General features: G+C 40.4%; 1 protein-coding gene across 1 annotated transcript in view; it reads right to left on the reverse strand.

The window, feature by feature from the left end:
• adgrv1 (adhesion G protein-coupled receptor V1) overlaps positions 1 to 19,457 on the reverse strand; it is a 131,407-nt gene that overhangs the window by 59,104 nt on the left and 52,846 nt on the right. The window contains exons 57-88 of the mRNA XM_028457526.1: positions 19,105 to 19,360; positions 18,688 to 18,890; positions 18,382 to 18,558; positions 18,039 to 18,221; positions 17,235 to 17,414; positions 16,960 to 17,124; positions 16,703 to 16,823; positions 16,468 to 16,591; positions 15,548 to 15,686; positions 15,263 to 15,448; positions 14,953 to 15,188; positions 14,704 to 14,846; positions 14,434 to 14,632; positions 14,115 to 14,334; positions 13,792 to 14,031; positions 12,981 to 13,130; positions 12,676 to 12,896; positions 12,300 to 12,579; positions 12,044 to 12,187; positions 11,217 to 11,388; positions 10,857 to 10,989; positions 10,198 to 10,766; positions 9,838 to 10,101; positions 8,233 to 8,350; positions 7,979 to 8,150; positions 7,661 to 7,903; positions 5,187 to 5,594; positions 4,925 to 5,097; positions 4,586 to 4,832; positions 3,369 to 3,508; positions 2,763 to 2,923; positions 955 to 1,055 (exon numbers count right to left, since the gene is read on the reverse strand). Coding sequence (XP_028313327.1) covers positions 955 to 1,055; positions 2,763 to 2,923; positions 3,369 to 3,508; positions 4,586 to 4,832; positions 4,925 to 5,097; positions 5,187 to 5,594; positions 7,661 to 7,903; positions 7,979 to 8,150; positions 8,233 to 8,350; positions 9,838 to 10,101; positions 10,198 to 10,766; positions 10,857 to 10,989; positions 11,217 to 11,388; positions 12,044 to 12,187; positions 12,300 to 12,579; positions 12,676 to 12,896; positions 12,981 to 13,130; positions 13,792 to 14,031; positions 14,115 to 14,334; positions 14,434 to 14,632; positions 14,704 to 14,846; positions 14,953 to 15,188; positions 15,263 to 15,448; positions 15,548 to 15,686; positions 16,468 to 16,591; positions 16,703 to 16,823; positions 16,960 to 17,124; positions 17,235 to 17,414; positions 18,039 to 18,221; positions 18,382 to 18,558; positions 18,688 to 18,890; positions 19,105 to 19,360 — 6,468 coding nt within the window. The remainder of the gene's footprint in view (positions 1 to 954; positions 1,056 to 2,762; positions 2,924 to 3,368; positions 3,509 to 4,585; positions 4,833 to 4,924; positions 5,098 to 5,186; positions 5,595 to 7,660; positions 7,904 to 7,978; positions 8,151 to 8,232; positions 8,351 to 9,837; positions 10,102 to 10,197; positions 10,767 to 10,856; positions 10,990 to 11,216; positions 11,389 to 12,043; positions 12,188 to 12,299; positions 12,580 to 12,675; positions 12,897 to 12,980; positions 13,131 to 13,791; positions 14,032 to 14,114; positions 14,335 to 14,433; positions 14,633 to 14,703; positions 14,847 to 14,952; positions 15,189 to 15,262; positions 15,449 to 15,547; positions 15,687 to 16,467; positions 16,592 to 16,702; positions 16,824 to 16,959; positions 17,125 to 17,234; positions 17,415 to 18,038; positions 18,222 to 18,381; positions 18,559 to 18,687; positions 18,891 to 19,104; positions 19,361 to 19,457) is intronic.

The following is a 19,457-nucleotide window of genomic DNA, read 5'->3' on the forward strand; positions in this document are numbered from 1 at the left end:
ATGTAAAAGGTAGAGATGTTAAAGGGCTAGCTGCCATAGTATTAATGTTTTAATCCCATCATATAGGACTAGAATAAGCCTAGTATGAACCTTCACAAATCTAACCATTTTAGTCTCATTAAATCAACAAAACAGACAAAAAAGGAGTTTAATGAATGTTGTTAAGAGACAACCAGACATCATGAAGTTTAAACAATGGGATTTCCAATAGGGAGTAGAAGGCAAACTTCACATAAACTGTCCATGAGTAGAAGGTCACAAAAAGGGAACTTTCTAAACTACAACACAATCTTAGACAAGTGCAGAGTGGAGCAGGAAAGCCTTAAATATACAGTAAAGACAAGGGGATGGAATTTTCCATGTGAAACCCTCTCAGGTTCAGGGGCTCTGTCTGGGCCATAAAGGTGGCTAGTCCCCAAGGACCGCTTTAGAGAGGGCTTGTGTTTGTCAACCAAAGAGGGGGGAAATTTACCAGTGGAAATTTACCAGTCCCGCACTCGCTCACGCACACGCACGTGCACACACACACACCCACATGATGCGGAGCAGCAGACAGATGAGCCCGTCGTCGCATTTCTATCTCACTCGCTTGTTCCGTGACAGCTTGCGTTTTTAATGGACGCAGGTGCGGGGGGCATGGCTGGGTTGTCAGGACGTAGCAGCACGCAAACTACGCAACCAATGACATCCGCTGGTGTGTGTGTTCACAGCATTGCACACTTCCAAGAAAATCCCAGTGACATGTCGAGAAGCCTGAATGGTTCACTGTGTAAATGTGTGTCTGAGTGTGCATTAAGTCAATATTTTAATCACCGCCGACCGTTTACGTAACAATGTGTTGCTGTGCACCAGAGAGCAAAATGTCTTCACTGATTCCCCAGAATGCCTTTCATCAATCTGCTTTTTAATGCAAACTGATGAAAATAATTCCAGCATAATAATGACAAGTGTTACCTGAGTTCCAAGGCAGCTCAGCATCATGTGAGTCAGCAGTTTAGCAGCAAACATGGGAAAACGAGAGCAGACCACATGTGATATGATGGCCAACGCAAACCCTGGAGGGACAGATAGGAAAGGAAAGGAGGAGTAGTTAGTAAAAAACAGTATTTATTTACCTGGAAATAGTCATAAATATAATTGTAAAGGTGGGACGATAAATCAAATGACAGAATATCACAATATTTAAGTCACATATTCCTATTGAGTTGAAAAGGTCAAACCCAGAAGTAAATCCAGGGTTAAAAGTCTAATGAAAGCAAGGTTATTTTAAATTTTCTAACTGTAATTGTTTTGGGTATTTTTTTCTTTTCCAAAAAAAAAAACCACACATTACACATTTTGTAAACTCAGTGTCATGTCCCAGCCCTATAAAATTATAAAAATACTTACAAAGCAACATGAAACTTGAAAACAAAATTTGGAAAATGTAGAAAAATTAGGTTATCGAAGTCGCCTCAAAATGTATTTATTATTTTTAGCATATTTTAAAACACGTTTTGTTTTAGTCAAAGTTTTGCTCGACTAAATTTGAAGAGAATGTTGGAGACTAAAATGACTTCTGCTTATATTATTGACCTGGCATTGGTATACATTAAACCAGGGGTGGACTGGCCATCTGGCATACCGGGACTCGTCCCAGTGAACAGTCGACCCAAAATGGGCCTGTCTGGTCTGATTCGATACACTTTTTTTTCAATGAGCGAGTGGAGGCAGACATGGGTGTGACAAAAACGTGGCAAGAAAAGAATGAAAAGTGACTAAAATGGGCCAAAAGCGGTCCAGAGTCGCCAAAAAAATGGGCAAATAAAAAGGAACCAGGTGAGGTGGTATGTAATGCAAAGGGTCGCATAAATGGGCAAAATGTGGCAAAAAAAATAAATAAAAAAATAGCAAAAAAGGGCAAAAACATAGAAAAAGAGGCAATTAGTAGGGGGTAAAAAAAAGAAACAAACGGTATTTACTGGGCAAAAATGAGCTTATTTGGATGAAAAGTGGCCAAAAAAAATTAAAGGACAAAAATAGGATAGAAGTGTCAAAAAGAACTAGCAAAAAGGGACAAAAATTGGATAGAAGTGTCAAAAAGAACTAGCAAAAAGGGACAAAAATAGGAAAAAGGGGATATTTATTGGCAAAAGGGTAGCTAAAGTCTGAAAAGAGGCAAAAATTTGAGAAAGGAAGTTGTGAAATGGCCAAAGGAAATAGGTAAAAATGGATTAAAAATTTCCCCCCATTTAAGGTTTTCTGGGGGAATAATAATAAAAATGAAGACAAAGAGCCACATGTCCAGCATTACTGACTTAATAACAACTTCTACATGATGTTGCTGATAATGGGCTGGTCTGCACAGAAAATGCCTGTGCAGAATTTTTTTCTGGAGTCTGGATTTGATGATTAAAAAATAAAACAAATGTATTTATCTTGTGTCTGCATGTAATTAATACAGAATCCAGACAACAGTGTATCATGCTGCACACATCTGAAAATCCAGATTCTGCAGTAATTCATCTATATTGTACATTTTAGAAACAACTGACAAACAATCAAATAGGTCATGTTGAGATTCCTACCACTGTCCAAAGTCTGCAGTTTGGCTGACTGTAATTTTTCTTTAAGTTGACTTTTAAATCTCAAACATGTTATTCTTTTCATTATTTGCATTTCCACAATGACTTTGAGTGATTATCTTTATTTTTGTGGTGGACTGGGAAGATGTATGAAGTATGAACAAAGGAAGTATAGCAGATGGATTGATGTCGTTGTACCTGAGATGCAGATAAATCCGGATGTATAGAAGGCTTCGTTGTAAGATGCAAGCCTGGAGTACTCAGCCTGGGCTGTGTAGATGGATAAGTGGGAACACGCACATTCCACATAATTCCCACCATCTTTGACAACCCTGCAGTACTGACTGTCTGATGACCAGCTGGGACAGAAAGAAAAAAAGAAATCAAAACCCGATGACCTATCTTAACATTTACAAAGCGAGTTTGGTTTGTTTAGCTCTTGTTAGCGAACCAAAACAAAGTGCTTTGTGATAAACATTTAGAGGTGCTGCATAAAAGCTTTTGTTTTCTGTAATTGAGATGTATCGCTCATAATAACTGTTGCTGCCAAACAAAACGAGGACAAAAATGTTTTCCCAAGTAACACAGTGTTCTCGCCAAAATCCTGTCCCAGAAACCAGAAGTGTCATCAACAGCCAAACAGGAAGACGTGAGTGCAACGCAGCTTAGAAGATGTTACACACATTGACATACTGCAAATACATAGTAAAAAAAAAAAAAGCATCAATAGGGGTTTTTCTGTGCTGAAAATAATTTTCAAATAGATTTTATTGCGAAAGTGTTCACTAGATTCTAGAATTCTACCTTGCACTGGTCTGATTCCACAGAAGACAAAGTGAATGTCCTGGTTTCACTTGGCGTCTGGGGCTGTGGATACGATACACCACCTCAATGCCATCCTCCAGAGGTCGTGACCCTCTACCCTGGAGGCTGACTGAGAAAACCTTCATGAAAAACAAAAACACAAGAGGAGAGCTCAGTGCAGGATGATTAAAAAGTCATGGCTTTCTAATGTCAGGTTAATACTGCCACCTGCTGGTAAAATAAGACATTCCCAACACAAGACAACTTAGGGAAGTGTTTCTCAAATGGGGTACTCAATGGCACTACAGGGGGAAAAGATACTCTAATGACCTACAGCCCCATAGACCCTATAATATCACTACATTTATGTATATATAAATAGTGTGTCCATCTATGTACAGTAGGTGTTTGTATACATAAACTGTATGTCTATATGTATGTAAAATTATGTACATAACCTGTTCCCCTTTTATAATACTTAAAACCAAATTGTACATTTTGTTCTGCATATATATACCCTATTTTTTGTTTTTTTAATTAACTTTTATTGTTTTCCACAAGACAAATGCTGCTACTTTTAATATTTATTTTTGTGCGTACATAGTTCTATATCACACTTGCTTTAGCAATGCAAACTTGTTTCTGATACCAATAAAGCTGTTTTGAATTGAATTGAGAGACAGCGAGCGGAAAATCGAAAAAAAAAAAACAAAGATTAGCATTAATATGGAGTTTTACAATGTTTATTTCTAGTTAGAAATAATAATCATGCTAAACATTACCAGCAACTTGCAAAACAACAACAAAAACACTCAAAACAAAAGAAAAATATACTGAATAATAAAAAGAACAGACAAACAACAACAAAATACAAATAAATTACACCAAAAACACACCCCACACTTTTCCATAGAATTCTGAGTCTTAAGTATTAGGTTTAATAAGTAATTGATATTGCACTGCATACTTTTTTGTAATCTCTCAATGAACAATTTCTGCCAAATTTGTGTTTAAATTCTGTTAGGTCCATGAATTCTCCATGCTTATTTAACAGATCTGCAACAAATATCATATTCTTTTCATACTCAAAATTGACAAGAACATGCAAATTCCAGGTTTCTAAAGCTGGAAAAAAGCTAATATCAGTATTAATTTCCACAAATGTTTAAATAAGAGATTGAGCAACACACAGATGGCATTTCCCAACATCTTCCTACCTTTCCATTGACTGCAGTGTTGGTGTCATTGGTAAGAAACCAGTGCTCCGTTTGAAACTCAGTCATCTGAATGCTGTGGAGGTTCCTACAGTCAGCAGCTGAGGTTGCTGGTACAGCCAGCAGCGTATCTGGGAGCTGGAAGAAGTCCGTGCTACGACCCCTGAATCTGTGCCCGTTGATCTGCGTCGGGTACCACTGCAAAGCTGAAATAGCCATATACGGGCATGTTTCCATGACGGTGCCTTTTCTGCAAAAAATAAGATATGAAAACGGTGAATTAAAAACGAAAGTTTTCTCAGGGATTCATAAATCCATTGTAGGACAAACAGTGAGACTCACATCTCACACTGGCTGTGAGTGAGAAGAGAAAATGCAAATCGCTCAGCCACTTCAGCGAGGTGACTCAGGCCTCGGGTGTCCACACGGCTGGGATTGGCCAAGGCACACAAGAGGTCAAAGGTCAAGTTACGGCTGCTTTCTTGTGAAGGAGCTCTTTCTGCCTCAGCGAGGACCTACAGTAGCAGGGGGAGGAAAAATGTGGTACCCTTTGATAAGTGGAGAAAATTATTGCGATCAGTGCTACATTCATTGACACTATTACCTTCCCCAGAGCGTCAATCACAGCAATCAACTGTTCACGAGTGAGATGCACCGCAGCCTTATTCAGCAGTCCGTGCAGAACCTGGTTCACTATAGATGGCTTCAGGGGCTGATGTAATTGATCCAGTAGGACCCATACAGCTTTGTTTGATGCGTTGGCCACTATAGTCACGTTAGCCAGGCCGAACTGCGGGTGGACATTGGCAGCCCCGGTAGGATTGAACAGCTCCACCTGGAATCTCTTTGGTGTGGGAAAAGCTGAGGCCTGGTCAGGTGTCAGGTAAATATCCAGAGTTGTGTTGTGTTGTCCCACAGGGAAGGTCAGTAGGCCTCGCTGTGGAGGAAAATCCATTCCTGCTTTAGCAGACCAGATAACTGAAGGACCCACCACATCTTCCCTGGGAAGTTCCTGAATAGAAAAATCAGTCATTAGGAAAATAATTTAGCACAAAACTACGCCAAGCACCAAAAATCCTCTTATCTAGATCAGGGGTTCTCAACTCGTCTCACCCTAGGGCCCAAATTTTGGCACGGTCATTTTTTTTTTTAAATTCAACCAAACGAATTTAGTTTTTCAAAAATAGCTGTTGAAAACACGCATATATAATCTTTTTTAAAACAGAAATCTATATATTTTCCCATGTAACATGCATTTCACAGCATGTTTGTCAAAAGAAAAGTTTCTTTCAAAATGAAAGACAATTTGAGATACATTAAGTATTTTTTTTTTAACACCCGCTGTCCACAACCCACCCAGTACAGGTCTGCGACCCACTTTTGGGTCCTGATCCACCAGTTAAGAATCGCTGATCTAGATTACGGTACCATGATCATTCACACTTTAAAGGCTTGGAAGACATACAGTACCTATGCCAATAATAACGGTACAGTAGGTCCAAATGTATGGGAACCCCCATTTTATAGAAAAATCAAGCTGAAATGTGTGGATTAGATCTGGATAAAACCTGGTGGGGTAATTGAGGAACCAACCTGGCATGACTGAGTCAAAGTTCACAAAGATCGGTCAAGTACGAACCTGGATATTAATTTTTTTTTAAATTTGCCAATAATTAGAGAAAGTTTTTTTTTTTTTTTTCAATATTTAAAACTGATCCAGAATCAGCATCTTTATCTGGATCACCTCCAAAAACAAAATCTATCATTGGTTAAAGTTTCATCAAAATCTGTTAAGTAATTTTGACATAATCCTGCTAACAGGTAAACTAATAAATAAACACAGATGAAGATATTACCTTCTTGGCAGAGGTAATAAATGAAAAAAAATTCAAAATACAAGGAGTGAAACAACCTATCTACTAACGTGAATTCTAATACATTTAAAAAGGCTCAATTCTCAATGATGTGGTACAAAGACAGGTATAGAACATATGTGGGGATGCTAAAGATGCCTAAGGTTACACAAATCTGCTTCTGCTTTTTATCCCACCACCTGCTTAGAAAGATGAAAGCAAAGCCCTCAGTCATGTGTTGCTGTAAGGCTTCTGACTGTTGCTGAGTGCACTGGATAATAACTTTCATCTTGAACATCACAAGCCACATGTCAGTAAGTCATACATAACACTTGAGTGGGCTAATAATAGACCCCAGGAGGAAATAGGCATGAAAACAAGTGCAAGACTTTACTCCTTGAACTTAATCAATTAAAGGTGCAGTCTGCAACTCTCATAAAAGTGACTTTTTATCATATTTGCTAAAGCTGTCACTATAAAGACAGCTTTACATGAAACTAGTAGTTTGTGTGAAAAAAACAGACTCATTGAGTCCCCCCTGCTGCTCCTGCAGCCTTTGACAGATTGCCAGAATGCACCGCGACCGAGCAAAAGAGCCAATCAGAGCCAGGATTGTGTTTGATGGGCTGTCTGACAGCTGTTGCTCACAGGCCCCGCCCCTTTCCCGGGGCTGGAGCGCCGTCTTTTTTACAGTGTATGGTGTGGAGGAGTAGAAGACGGAATTAGTGACTTTTCTGCTTGAAAGGTAATTACTGCTGCTTGATTTACATTATGTTTGATTTGTAATTGTTACACTAGAACTCTGTAGAGTACTCCGTGTGAGCTGCTGTAAGTGACACCGTGTTGTTGCTGCTGAGGTATGTGCACATTGAGAGAGAGAAGCGGTAATATGCAGTAATATGCTTTTAATAGAACCGGTTATATTACTGTGATGCTGCTGTCGGACTAACGTTAGCTTGTTAGCTCCTCTGAGGGAGGGACTTTGGAAAGTTTGGAGGCAGGGTAAGAGAGCAGCGGGGAGGGAGGGGGAGAGAGGGATCTGAGCGTTGCGGACTGCACCTTTAAGGTGAATCATTACAAATTCATCCAATCGATGACCTTATCAGTTAAAAAAAGTCACTTTGCAGGATCCATTTTTTGTAAAAATATGACACATAAATCACTCTCTCTCTATAATACTAGCATTCCCTTATTGCAATTTGTCTTTCACATGTTTTCCTCTTACCACTGTGCGATACTGTACAGAGATAGCTGTAGCAGCGCTGGCTTGTCTGTAGATCTGAAGACTAAGCCTTGTCGTCGTCAGGGTGGCGATGGGCAATCTGTGGCCTACAGCGAAGTAGACAACACCCTGTGGGTTGTCGCTTTCTGCCATGGTGATGTTGGCAAAACGGGAAGTCTCATCGATAGCAGCCCCAACACCCACCTGGTAAATCTCCACGAGGAACCACGCCTGGAATTCTGGTTCCTACAGAGAATTTGATATGTTTAGGGTCACTGTAAAAGGAACTTATAAGTATTAAAGGATGTTCCACTTCCCAACCTCATCATCTTGGACCTCCAGAATGAGAGCACAGATCGTCTCCCCTCGTCTACAGATTACTGTTCCAGACGTCTTTACAAGTTGTGTGGTTAGGTCAATGCCATCCAAGACCAGGGTTAGTGTAGCCTTACTGAAGGTCACTCTCCAGGACACCTGAACATCCTCAAATACTCTGGAAAAAGGAGCAAACAGCAACACGTTATGGCACTTATGTTGCACATGTACTGCTGTCCTCAAGGTTGGCTCATCATTACCTGTTTTCCTGTCTCCTCAGATAGAGAACCACAGTTTTATTTCCTGAGTCTTCATCCAGTACTTGGCCCATTAAAGAATCTAGAGTAAAACCCACTATGCCATTATGGAAGTCACTCCCTGGTGTGGACAGAAGGGTTAGGAAAAAATGAAAAATAAAAAGATCAAAGGGTTATTTTATCATTTCCAATAGTTTAAACATGTCTGTTGCACACTGTAGTTATTGTGTTACTTTATAGCTTTTGCTGAATTGATTATTTACTTCTGCCAACTCAGCATTTGTAGGGGTGCAGTTGTACAGGCAGACATTGTCAGTACTGTACATAGGTTTGCATCATTAATAAGTAGATTGTAATCAATCAATGTTCCAAATGAAGAGAGATTCAAATGAATGAAGTTAAACTTTTTTAAAGGAACTGCAGTTTTGGATAAACTAGAAATGTTACAGGCATGTTGGTCGGTTAAACAGGAGCTAATGATGCAAAAGCAATATCATATAATATCATTTTGTGTGATTGTTACAGTATATAGAAATCATTTTTGGTTAATAAATCACCATGTTACGGGCTCAGTTTATGTTGTTTTAATCATTTTAACTTCATTTTCGAGACTGTTTTGTTGTGAAGCTATAATGTTAACTTTGGTTCTGGGTCACTTAACAAATGATGACCACACGTGACGGATAAGAATAACTTTTCTTACTAACTGGGAATAACTCTGTAACCTGGCAACCAGTTTTTCTTCCTCGTCAGCATCTGAATTCTGTGGCGTGTGCAGTTTTAAACATGTTGTTCAATGTTAAATTCAATAATAATATTTGCTCATTTATCTAATCAACTTCAAGGATAAAATTTTACCTGGCGTTTAATATCTTCCACATGTGTTGCAACAAACAGAGTGGTGGCAGTTTTCCCTCACCTCATAATGGTACATGCACAGTTTAAGTGTAAATATCAATTTTCCTTTTACAGAAACAAGCGCTGAGAATTGTTAGTGGAAGTGGATACAGGGAACATACAAACCCAATATTTATACAGCAAAAAATAATAAAATTTCATCATTTGGTAGAATACAATACAACATTTTCAAACCATGTATAAAGGTCATTTAAAAATCGTACCCACAAGCAACAGCAACAACAAAAAAAAAAAAAAAAATCACTAAGAGAGAAAGTAATTAGAACTTCCAAAAAACCCAAATTGAGAACATTGATGAAAGAAAGGTGTGTTTCAGTTCAGGGGGATAAACTATGGAACAACGTAAATGATGACATCAAATTATCAAGATCACTTAATATGTTCAAAAACAATGTGAAATGTATTATGTTGAAGATATATGAGACAGAATTGTAAATGTATTGTTGTTTCAAATGAGTTGTGACAATGACTGCTTTGCAGTTTGCCTTTGTTTAATGTACCGCAATTATTCTTTCATGGAGGGGGCAAATGTTATAACTTTTACTTCTTTCTGCTACTTTTTATTCATCTTTTTCTTTCAATGTGGATGAGAAAAACCTCTATTTTAATGTCTTGAATAAAATAAATAAACAAACAAATAAAGTGTGTCATTATGAGCAAGATAGCCCAACATTAAAATAAATATTTTACCCAGGATGGTGATTTTAACAAATGCTCCAAAGCCTTGGATTGGAGCATCTGTGATCTGTGCTCCTCCCTGTGGATCACTGAGGTAGATGAAGAAAACCTCCTCTCCCTCAGGCTCTGAGTCATCCAGGATGAAGAGGGTGAGATCTGTCTCATTCTGACCAGCCTGCAGGGTCACGACCACAGACTCCAAGCGGAAGTCTTGATCTTCCTTTGCCAGGGTGCCAGCAGGCTCAAGGGTAAAGGGAAATGGTTTCGTGCTTCCATCTGAATAAAAACAACATAAATCATGTTATGGTGAAGTTGTATGTGACACAGGAAGTTACCTTCAATCCAACAGTGCAGCAGAACTAAAACACACACCTCCATATGATTGGACCCGAACGTTCACAGCTCCGGAAACACTGTCAGACCTCCGCACCCTCAGAAGAACTCTCCTCTCCTGCTGAGTTGCCTCATCTCGGTCCTCTGGTACTTGGATGAGTCCTGGTCCAATACTCAGAACTCCACCAGTGACATCACTGGCTTGGATGGTGACAGTGGCCACACTGTGCTGCGGGTTGAGCCGAGGAGCTGTATTTTTCCACACTGAACCAGGATTTAAGGCTTGAACATCTGTTAGGTTGACATGAAAGTACTCATCAGGCTCAGAAATGGAGTCGTCAAGTACGGACAGTGGAAATGAAGCGTTGGTTTGGAAAGGCGTGTCAAAGACCAAACGGCCGTCTGGCACTGCAAGAAAGTCCTCTCCAGCAGCTGCACTGCCTGTGGCTGTGGCGTAGGTCACTTGGGTGATATTGCTACGGAAACCGTAAAGTCTCTGCACATAAAGTGTGATCGTCTGAATGTCTTCTGCAATTACAAGCTTTCTAGAAACGGGGGCAAACTGGAAGATTCCCAGGGGCTCCACTTCAGCCACAGTGAAGCCTGGCCTGTGCAAGGTGAGAGACACGTTTCATCACAGGGATTATTTTTCCAAACCGTCTAAATCGCCATAGAGACAATCAACAATATACAATTACCTCATCTTAACAGCGCTGGCTGCAGCTGTAGCCGTGGTTAGACGTATGGCAAATGAAGCTGGCTCATACGCATCAGCTACAGCTGTAAGGGAGATGACTTTAGACTTTTCTCCGTGGGCCAAAGTCACAGAACCTGAATGTAGAAAGAAGAGAAGAACATGTTGATGATTAACAGTTAGATGAGGAGCCTCCTGTTTGGGAATGACATCATCATTAAGACTACTGTAAAGACATTCCACAGACCCATTAAAATAAGATATGTATATGTAATGCAAATAATACCAACAATAATATGGTTTCATTTGTGAGTTCGACATTTGTCGTTTTGTTTGGAGCTCTGTCCACCTCTGAATTCCCCACCTGAGTCTGGAGAGATAGATCCCACTTTAAAGCCAGACAGAGTCTGTCCTGGAGGATATCCAGATGTCCAGCGTACTTCGATGTCCCCAAACAGGCCTGTACGTGTCATCATTGCTTCACACGTCCCCTTATCAACATCTGTAACCTGAAGAGCCAGCGAGGCAAATCCAATCTGCAAAACAACAATAAGTGATCACAGTTAATAACAGGTTCTGTTTAGTTTTGATCACTTCAGCCCTTGTGGTCCTATATTTTTGTTCTATGAGTCTTTGTTTATTCTGTTTAGTTTCCATTAACTCTTGTCTTTGTGTTCCCAGGGCTGCGTCCCAATAGTCCCTCCTATCTCCTTTACTATCTCCTTTACTATCCATTGTTCCTTCACCCCCTGAAGTATTTAAGTGGTGGACGTGATAAAGAGCGTCCGAGTTCTCTTTAAGCTCAGGAAAAGAGGCTCAATGCTTCCTTTTTTGCACCCTTTACCAAAGGAGACAAGATAATGCTGACCCACAATTCCTTGCGGCAACAACATTTAAAGGGACATGCACAGTGGTGAGTCTATGCATTTATCGGAATCAGTTAATATCAGAAATTGGAAATTATGTGTTGGCCAAGATGGGATATCAGCAAAAAACTAATAATATCAAACATCTCTAAAACAACCTTAAGGTCGACCTAGCATAGCCCAAAACCTTTGAGCTAGTGTAGCTAAAAACAATAATGTTATGCTTGTACTAATGTTGATGAATGTAGATGATGTTTTTTTACAAAATGCAAGTACTACTGAAATAACACTGGCTTTTTGGAAGGGATGTTTAACCGTGTGTCACCTCTGAGCTGGCAGCTTCCTCGAGCACAGTCACAGTAGCCCCACTGGCATCGTGAAGGAGGCGGGGCAAAGAGCCGACGATGGGACTAATGAGCTGCACATCAGTGAGCTCTGCTGTTAGGCTTGTGCCTGCAGACAAAAACACCTGCAGCAAGAAGAAGGAAATCACACTTTTTAAACAAGACAAATATAGTTTTATTGGTATTAATGTATAAATGTGTGTAAAATAAATGAATTAGTGTCAGATATTCCCTCACCTGACTGCTAATAGGTACAGTGATACTCCCAAATTGTTGCCCCTCTCTTAAAAAAACCCTTCCCTCAGCTTGTCCTCTCAGTAACTCCTCTATATCAGTGCCTTCATCCATGTCTCCAATGATCCTGTAGCCAACACTGGCATTGCCAAACAGCCCAGCAAGCCGTGTGACATTCATCACCAGAGCTCTGCTAACCTCAGACCCTGAACCTGCCACAACGATAAACTGTTGCTCGGCGTTCAGAGTAAACACACCATGAGGATCATCATTAGCAGGCACTCTAGAAGTGAGAGATGACAGATATGGTAAAGTTAGAGTTTAATCTTTGATGTTTCAACTAGCTTGTGTTACAGACGCAGTAAATATGGTGTAAAACCTGATATGGGTTGTGGTCAGCTCAGGGTTGGCCTCCAGTGTAGCTCCGCCCTCCACAGTTGTGAGCTGGACAATGTAGAGTTCCTCTACCTCTGGTACTGTGTCTGGCATCAAACTTAGAACAATTTCAGCCTCTCTTTGGCCCTCTAACATCATGACCGAGCCAGCCAAAGCTCGGAAGTCACCCGACACCTCTGAGTCGCTCATTATCTGCCAGTGCACCTGAATTGACAGTAACAGGAGCCAGACTACATTAAGCAACATCATGAGTGGATGCAAATCTTTGTGATAGAAAAAAAATCTCACCGTAACGTTACCCATGACACCTTCTTTCCGTGTGATGAGCAAAGAAATGTCTAGAGGTCCTTCTGACTCTGTAGATTCATTATAAACACGTTCCCGGAGAGCGTCCTCAGTAAACTGGATGATACCATTTGGATCCCCAAATTTTTCTATCTGAGACACAAAATATATCATAAAATACAAATTATTAATAATAATGATAATAATAATAATAAGACACACTGCATTTTCCAAAGAAAATGCAAATGAGGATGCATAAACTAAACTCCTCGGAATCAATATAACCCTTCTGACTGAGTATAACCCTCAGCATTAGAATTATCCCTTGAAGTCCGAATTAGCCCTTGGAGTCAATATAATCCTTTGGAGTCAGAATTACTCCTTGGAGTCAGTATAAGCCCTCAGAGTCAGTAGTATCAATACAGTTAATTATCTCAATATTGACTAACAGCAGGGGGCACTGTGTTCACTGTCCCAATAGGTTTGAATGGAAACATTTGTAATTCATATAGTCAGTTAATCAATAACTATTACGAAAACACCAGAAAATAGCAGGAGTGTCCTTTGTATTTTGTACTCTCAGATACCCTGGTAAAATCTGACTATATTAATATTAATAAAGTACACAGAACACAACAGTGAGAATGCTATACATCCTCACTAATAAGGTGTTGAAGCTTTCATTACAATAGTTTACCTTTAGTAACAATGGCTGTTACTAAATGTTTCAACCTTGCCACCAAGTAAAATCACTTGTATTGTCTAAAAACTCGACTTGGCCAATAAAACTAATTCTGATTTTAAGACAAAGTACCTTCAGTGTTATGAAACCAGCCTGAGGATCCACATCCATCTCTCCAGACAAAATGTCGAGCTCTATAACAAATGTCTCCTCCACCTCTGCTTCGCCGTGAGGCAGAACACGCAGCTCTATGAGGCGAGTACCTTCCTCTCCATCACTGAAGAAGAAGGACCCATTCACAGGCGCCTTAATGTCAGTATTATCTGGAGGAAGAATATCTCTGCTGTTGGGCCCACGGATGATCCATACAACCTGTCACATTGGAAAATTAACTCCAGTTACTGTGGATTCAGATGAACTGACCAGAAGTGATAAGATCATTTAAAGGTCTGTACCGTGGCATTTCCAACAGAGCCGTCTGCTCGCTCCAATGCAAAGCTGAGTTTCAGAGTGGAATTTGGGTTTGCCACAGTGATTAGACTTTCGTTAGTGAAACGAAGAACTCCACTTGGAGAGTCACTCTTTGCGATGGTGATTCTTACAACACTCTGAGAGCCGAGAACTGCTCCATCTGTGGCTTCAAACAGCACGACTTCAAATGTCTCCGCAGGCTCACTAGAAGGTGAAGGCATCAATAACTTCACGATTTCAAAAACAAATGTATCGAAAAAAAAATTACATTATAGCTTTATCATCATAAACTCCTCCTCTTACCTGTCTAGGTCATCTATAACAGTGACATTAATGTAGCTGATATTCTGGCCATGGGCAAATGTCACTGAGCCATTAGTAAAGGTATAATCCAGGTCTGGAGTTGTGCTCAAGCTTCGAGGAAAAAAATGAGCAGAAACCGTTCCATAGAAACCAACTGTCCTCACCACAGGGATCAAAATAGTGCCCACGTCCTCCTCAACTGAAAGGGACAAAAACAGTAATCAACACCTCTACACAAACAGGAAAGGTTTGGAAAGTTTTGCCTCATACCTGTAATGCTGACATGTTTGAACTCCAGGATCCCTTCAACATTGTCATTTTTTAGTATAACCACAGTGAGAGACGAGATGTTTCCAATGACAGGTGGTTGGTCCAGTTGAAGACCTGTCTCTCCCACAGTGTAGTCTACAGCACTGGCCACCAGAGGAAGATACAACACAAACATACAAAAGCAGGGATTAAAAAACTCTCCAATGCTTCTATTGCACAACCAACAAGCCTAAATGAACCACTCCTAACCTTCCATTGACCAACTCCGGTTGAGTAATGTTTAAGAAAAACATCTCAGGACCTTCTGGAAGACTGTCATCCTGGATACGCAATGTGACTTGTTGTGAGGTCTGGCCTGGGATAAAAAGTAGCCGACCTGATGCTGGAATGAAATCCTTGCCGCTCTCTGCTGTGCCACCAGAGGTCTCGTATCTCACCCACACACTGGCCAGACTACCAAAAGAACGTTCAACTGTGGCACTCACCTGAAGAAAAGTAATCACGTTTAATTAATAATCAGCCTACTGCCATATGATTGTGGAATTTTTTATACGCGTACAGTTCCTGTCTCCTCTGTGGATTGGAGCTGAAGATGAGTAAAAGAGAAAATGCCATAGGGGTTGTCACTCGCTGCCATAACAATCCTGGCATTCCTTGCATTGGGACTTATTTCCAGCCCTGAGGTAGCAGAGGTCAGTGTGAGCTCGTACTCACGGCGCTCCTCAGGAACATCATCATCCATGACCTGACATCAGATAGAGACAAAAACAACTGAATGATAAACCCTTCGGATGCTTGTCTTGTAATGTGGGCCAGTTTAGTTGAGGTCCAAACTTCACTGTACCTTAAGAATGAAAGTGGCGGCAGACTGTCCATCCCTGATAGCCACTGTACCAGAGATTGCCTCAAACTCAGAAACCATGGGTGGAGTGATGTTCCAGTACACCTGGATGTCTCCAAACAGCCCCGGCCCTCGCACAAGGCTATGAGAAATCACACAAGCACACGTCTTAAAAACATCTTAATTACTTTTATTTTTAGATTCATTTACAGAGTAGGCCTCATTAATCAATAAATATGAGATCATATGCTCAAAAAAAAAAGATGTAAAAGGTTGAAATTGCCGCTTGAAAGTTGGTTTTTATCTTCACTGTAAAAATTTTGTTTGTTGACATTTTCACGCATTTCAGTGTAGGATGTGGAATGTTTTTACCTCATTTTGCAAGGAATACCGTGAACAAACAAAAAAAAAAACGGTGTAAGTGAATCGAAAGAAATCCAGGTAAGAACAGTGTTGGGCAAGTTACTTTGAAAGAGTAATTAGTTACATTACTTAGTTACTGCCTCAACAAAGTAACTACCGTAGGTTACATTACTTTTGGATTACTTCCTTGTGTCACAAAAAAATAATCAAATATGTACTTTTCACGTTTTATTAAAGCCATTTAAATAAAGGTCAACAACAAAGAAGTTGTTCAAAACTGTCTCAAATGATAGAACATGAACATGAAAGGAAATTATTTAATCAGACAGGAATCGAGGAAATGTTTAATTTCATTTTTACAGCTCGAAGCCTGGTATCTCGCACGTATGTTCACATCCGAGAATCCAATGTGCGTAAATAATGTGTGTGTAAATAATCTTTGATACATTGATTTATGAAGCATAAACTATGATTTTATATAATGAAAAATGATCGTAGGTAGCAGCTATAAATTAACCTCACTTAAAAGCGTATATAGTTCTGCATGTTATTGATCTTACCTAACTGTGACACTCCCATTATAATCTCCATGTGGTTCTCCAATGAGGATGTTTTTAGAGTTCTCCGCTATTCCAACAATCCCAAGGGCCGCCTTGTCTGCCCTAATAGTGATGGTGACCAAGCCTGCTCATGACCACAGAGGAAAAAGATGAGAGAGGGGGCAGATTAGTGATTATTGTATATAATAAAATTAACTCTGATGATGCCACTGTGGGATTTGCTATTATTACAAACCATTCAAAGGGTCAATGACTGCACCGCTGTCAGCAGGAAACAACTGTAAACTGAATCGCTCGTCTCCTTCCAGAACTGAGTCAGCGAGAGCTCTGACTACAAAAGTCTTTATGGAATCTGTCTGTTAAGTGTAAGACATATAATATAATTCATGAAGTGTAAACAACTAAAATCCTAGTAAGACACTGTTAATATTGTTTATGATCGAGTACATCCATAAATGTGACTCAAAATGATATGTCATTATCCCACTTTACCTCATTAAAGGCAAGCGTCCCACTGATAGGTGAGAGGTCATCTGCAGCGTCTTCTTCCAGTCGCCACATCAGTGTGACTGCACCCTCCCCTCCTGCACTCCGCAGAACCGCTAGAGTCGCCACAGCGGCACCATCGCCCTCGAACTCTGGCTCACTCACAGAAACCTAAAACATACAATTACTATAAATGTGTAGAGATATTTTGCACTGAAGAAGGAAATGTTGACTTTATATTCATTTGATTATCAGAAACAACACCTAGTTTTGCCATTCACCTCCACTTCTTCAAATCCAAATCGTCCGAGTGGTGAGTCATTGGAAGGAATAGTGATCGTTACAGAGGTCACCTGTCCAAGTCGACCTCCACCAATCACACGCAGCAAATTCACCCTGAAGGTCTCTGCGGGCTCCGCATGCTCATCATCTAGGATGGTGATGATAATTATTGCTTCTCTCTGAAAGTACAGTAAAGGAAATCTAAACACCCAACTTCCAAGCTTTTCCCTTAATCCTTCACTTCTAGGCCCTCATTTATTAACCGTTCGTAAGTTCAGATCTGAGCGTACGACGCGCGTTCAACCAAATTCAGCTTCGGTATTTATCAATTTTGACCATTTTTACGCTATGATCAGACCTCACGTCAGGTCTGACCTTGTGTATGCAATTCTGAGTCAGTGGATTTGTCGTACAGCACAGCAAAATCTGAGTGAGTCTAAAAATAAATATTGAACAAATCTCATCTGTCTTTTAAGCATAAGCAGGCATACATTCAGAACACACTACAGATTAGCATATAACCTTACTGGTAAATTCTGCAGTCCGAGCAGGAGCGTATGGTTCAACAGTGCACACACACGCAAACACACACGAGGGCCTCCGAACCAGGAAGAATTCAGCCGCCGCATTTATCGACATCCGATCATTTGTACGCTGGGATTGGTCAGATACAGATGCTTCATAAACCACAAACTGGTCCTGTTGTACGACCAAATTTGCACCCGTTTTCACACAAGGTTGATAAATGAGGGCCTTTGTGATGAAAATGAATTGTAGCTCAGGACAAATATGCATATTATCACCTGACCGTCTGCAAAGGTGATGTTTCCTGATACAGGGCCAAAGTCATTAAGTTCAGCAGTTACTGGCTCAGATTCCCAATAGCAAACCAGTCTTCCAGTTACACCAGCGAGTCGCACCACTGACAGATAGAGGGTGTTGTCTGGAGGGGGCAACTCAAATCCTAACACACTTCCAGGTGTATCCTTTGTTAGATAAAAAAAAAGAGTCAAATTTAAGGAAAATTAATTCTTGCTGTTTACTTCAAGACAATTTTTCAGTTTGTATTTTCAGAGTTAAGTAGCTTTCATGGTGTGAATCTTTCAAACTTCAATCTGACTGCCACTCTCCCTCTTCTGTGCTCACCATGGAAACATTGAACTGCACAATTCCTCTGGGGTCATCGTTTTCCTGGATGGTGATTTCTGCGACTTCACTTCCAGGTCTCTTCACACTGGGCTGCCCTAGTCCAGCTGAACTGCTCAGAAGCTCCACTTTAGTGATATTTACCAAGAAGGTCTCTGCCAGCTCTGGAATGTCATCCTTAAAAAGAGAAACATATGACAAAAACAACAGTCAGATTGCACAAATGTGAAAGATTATTTTTCTCAGAAGCAGTTAAAACTACACAGTGAACTTTGCTACTTAGATAAGCTGCCTGTCCATCCTCACCGGAAGGATTGCGATGGTCACGAGGGCCACGGTAGCATCATGTATCATAACGATTGTGTCGTCTTTCTCTATGAAGTCCATTCCTGCAGTGGCTTGGTTGGACTGAGACTCATGAAAAGCTGGTTTGGTCTGGTAATGAATTGCCACCTCACCGGAGGAGCCCTGCTCTCTTACTATGGAGAGAGTTACATTAAAGGGAGTCCCTGTAGGGAGGAAGGAAGTGGATTGAGGTTAAGAAACATCTGGTATATTGCTAGAAAAGTCAAAACTCTGAAATGTATTACTGTTTTAATAGATTTTAATGACAAAAAAAGTTCCCAAATATGTAATGCCAAAATCAAAGAACAGATTTATGACGTAGTTATCGTAAAGTCTTCGTTATCAACCAACAGTCATTTTTCCTCACAATGTTCTTACTCTGTGGTTCCTCTGTTAGGGTGAACAGTGAATCCAGATGCCATCCAATCACCCCGTATGGAGAACCATTGGGTAAAATGGTAAGTAGAGCCTGTGCCCTTTGCCTGTCAATGACTGCAGCCTGTTGTAGGTTCTGAAGCCCTACAGTGGTAACATCCAGGAGATTAATAGTGACGCTCTCTCTTAACTCAGCGACACCGTCTGCGATGACAGTTAAGGAGATGACTGCTACTGTTTGGCCTTCTGAAAACGTAACCTGTGGTGCAAAAAAAAAAAAGAGAAGGTCAATGATGGACTATATCATCTTAAAAAAAAGTAATTGACTGCAATGCTTCAAGGAGGTAAGAGCTACT

This window comes from Gouania willdenowi, chromosome 9, assembly GCF_900634775.1.
Source record: "Gouania willdenowi chromosome 9, fGouWil2.1, whole genome shotgun sequence".
In the NCBI taxonomy this organism is placed as follows: Eukaryota; Metazoa; Chordata; class Actinopteri; order Blenniiformes; family Gobiesocidae; genus Gouania; species Gouania willdenowi.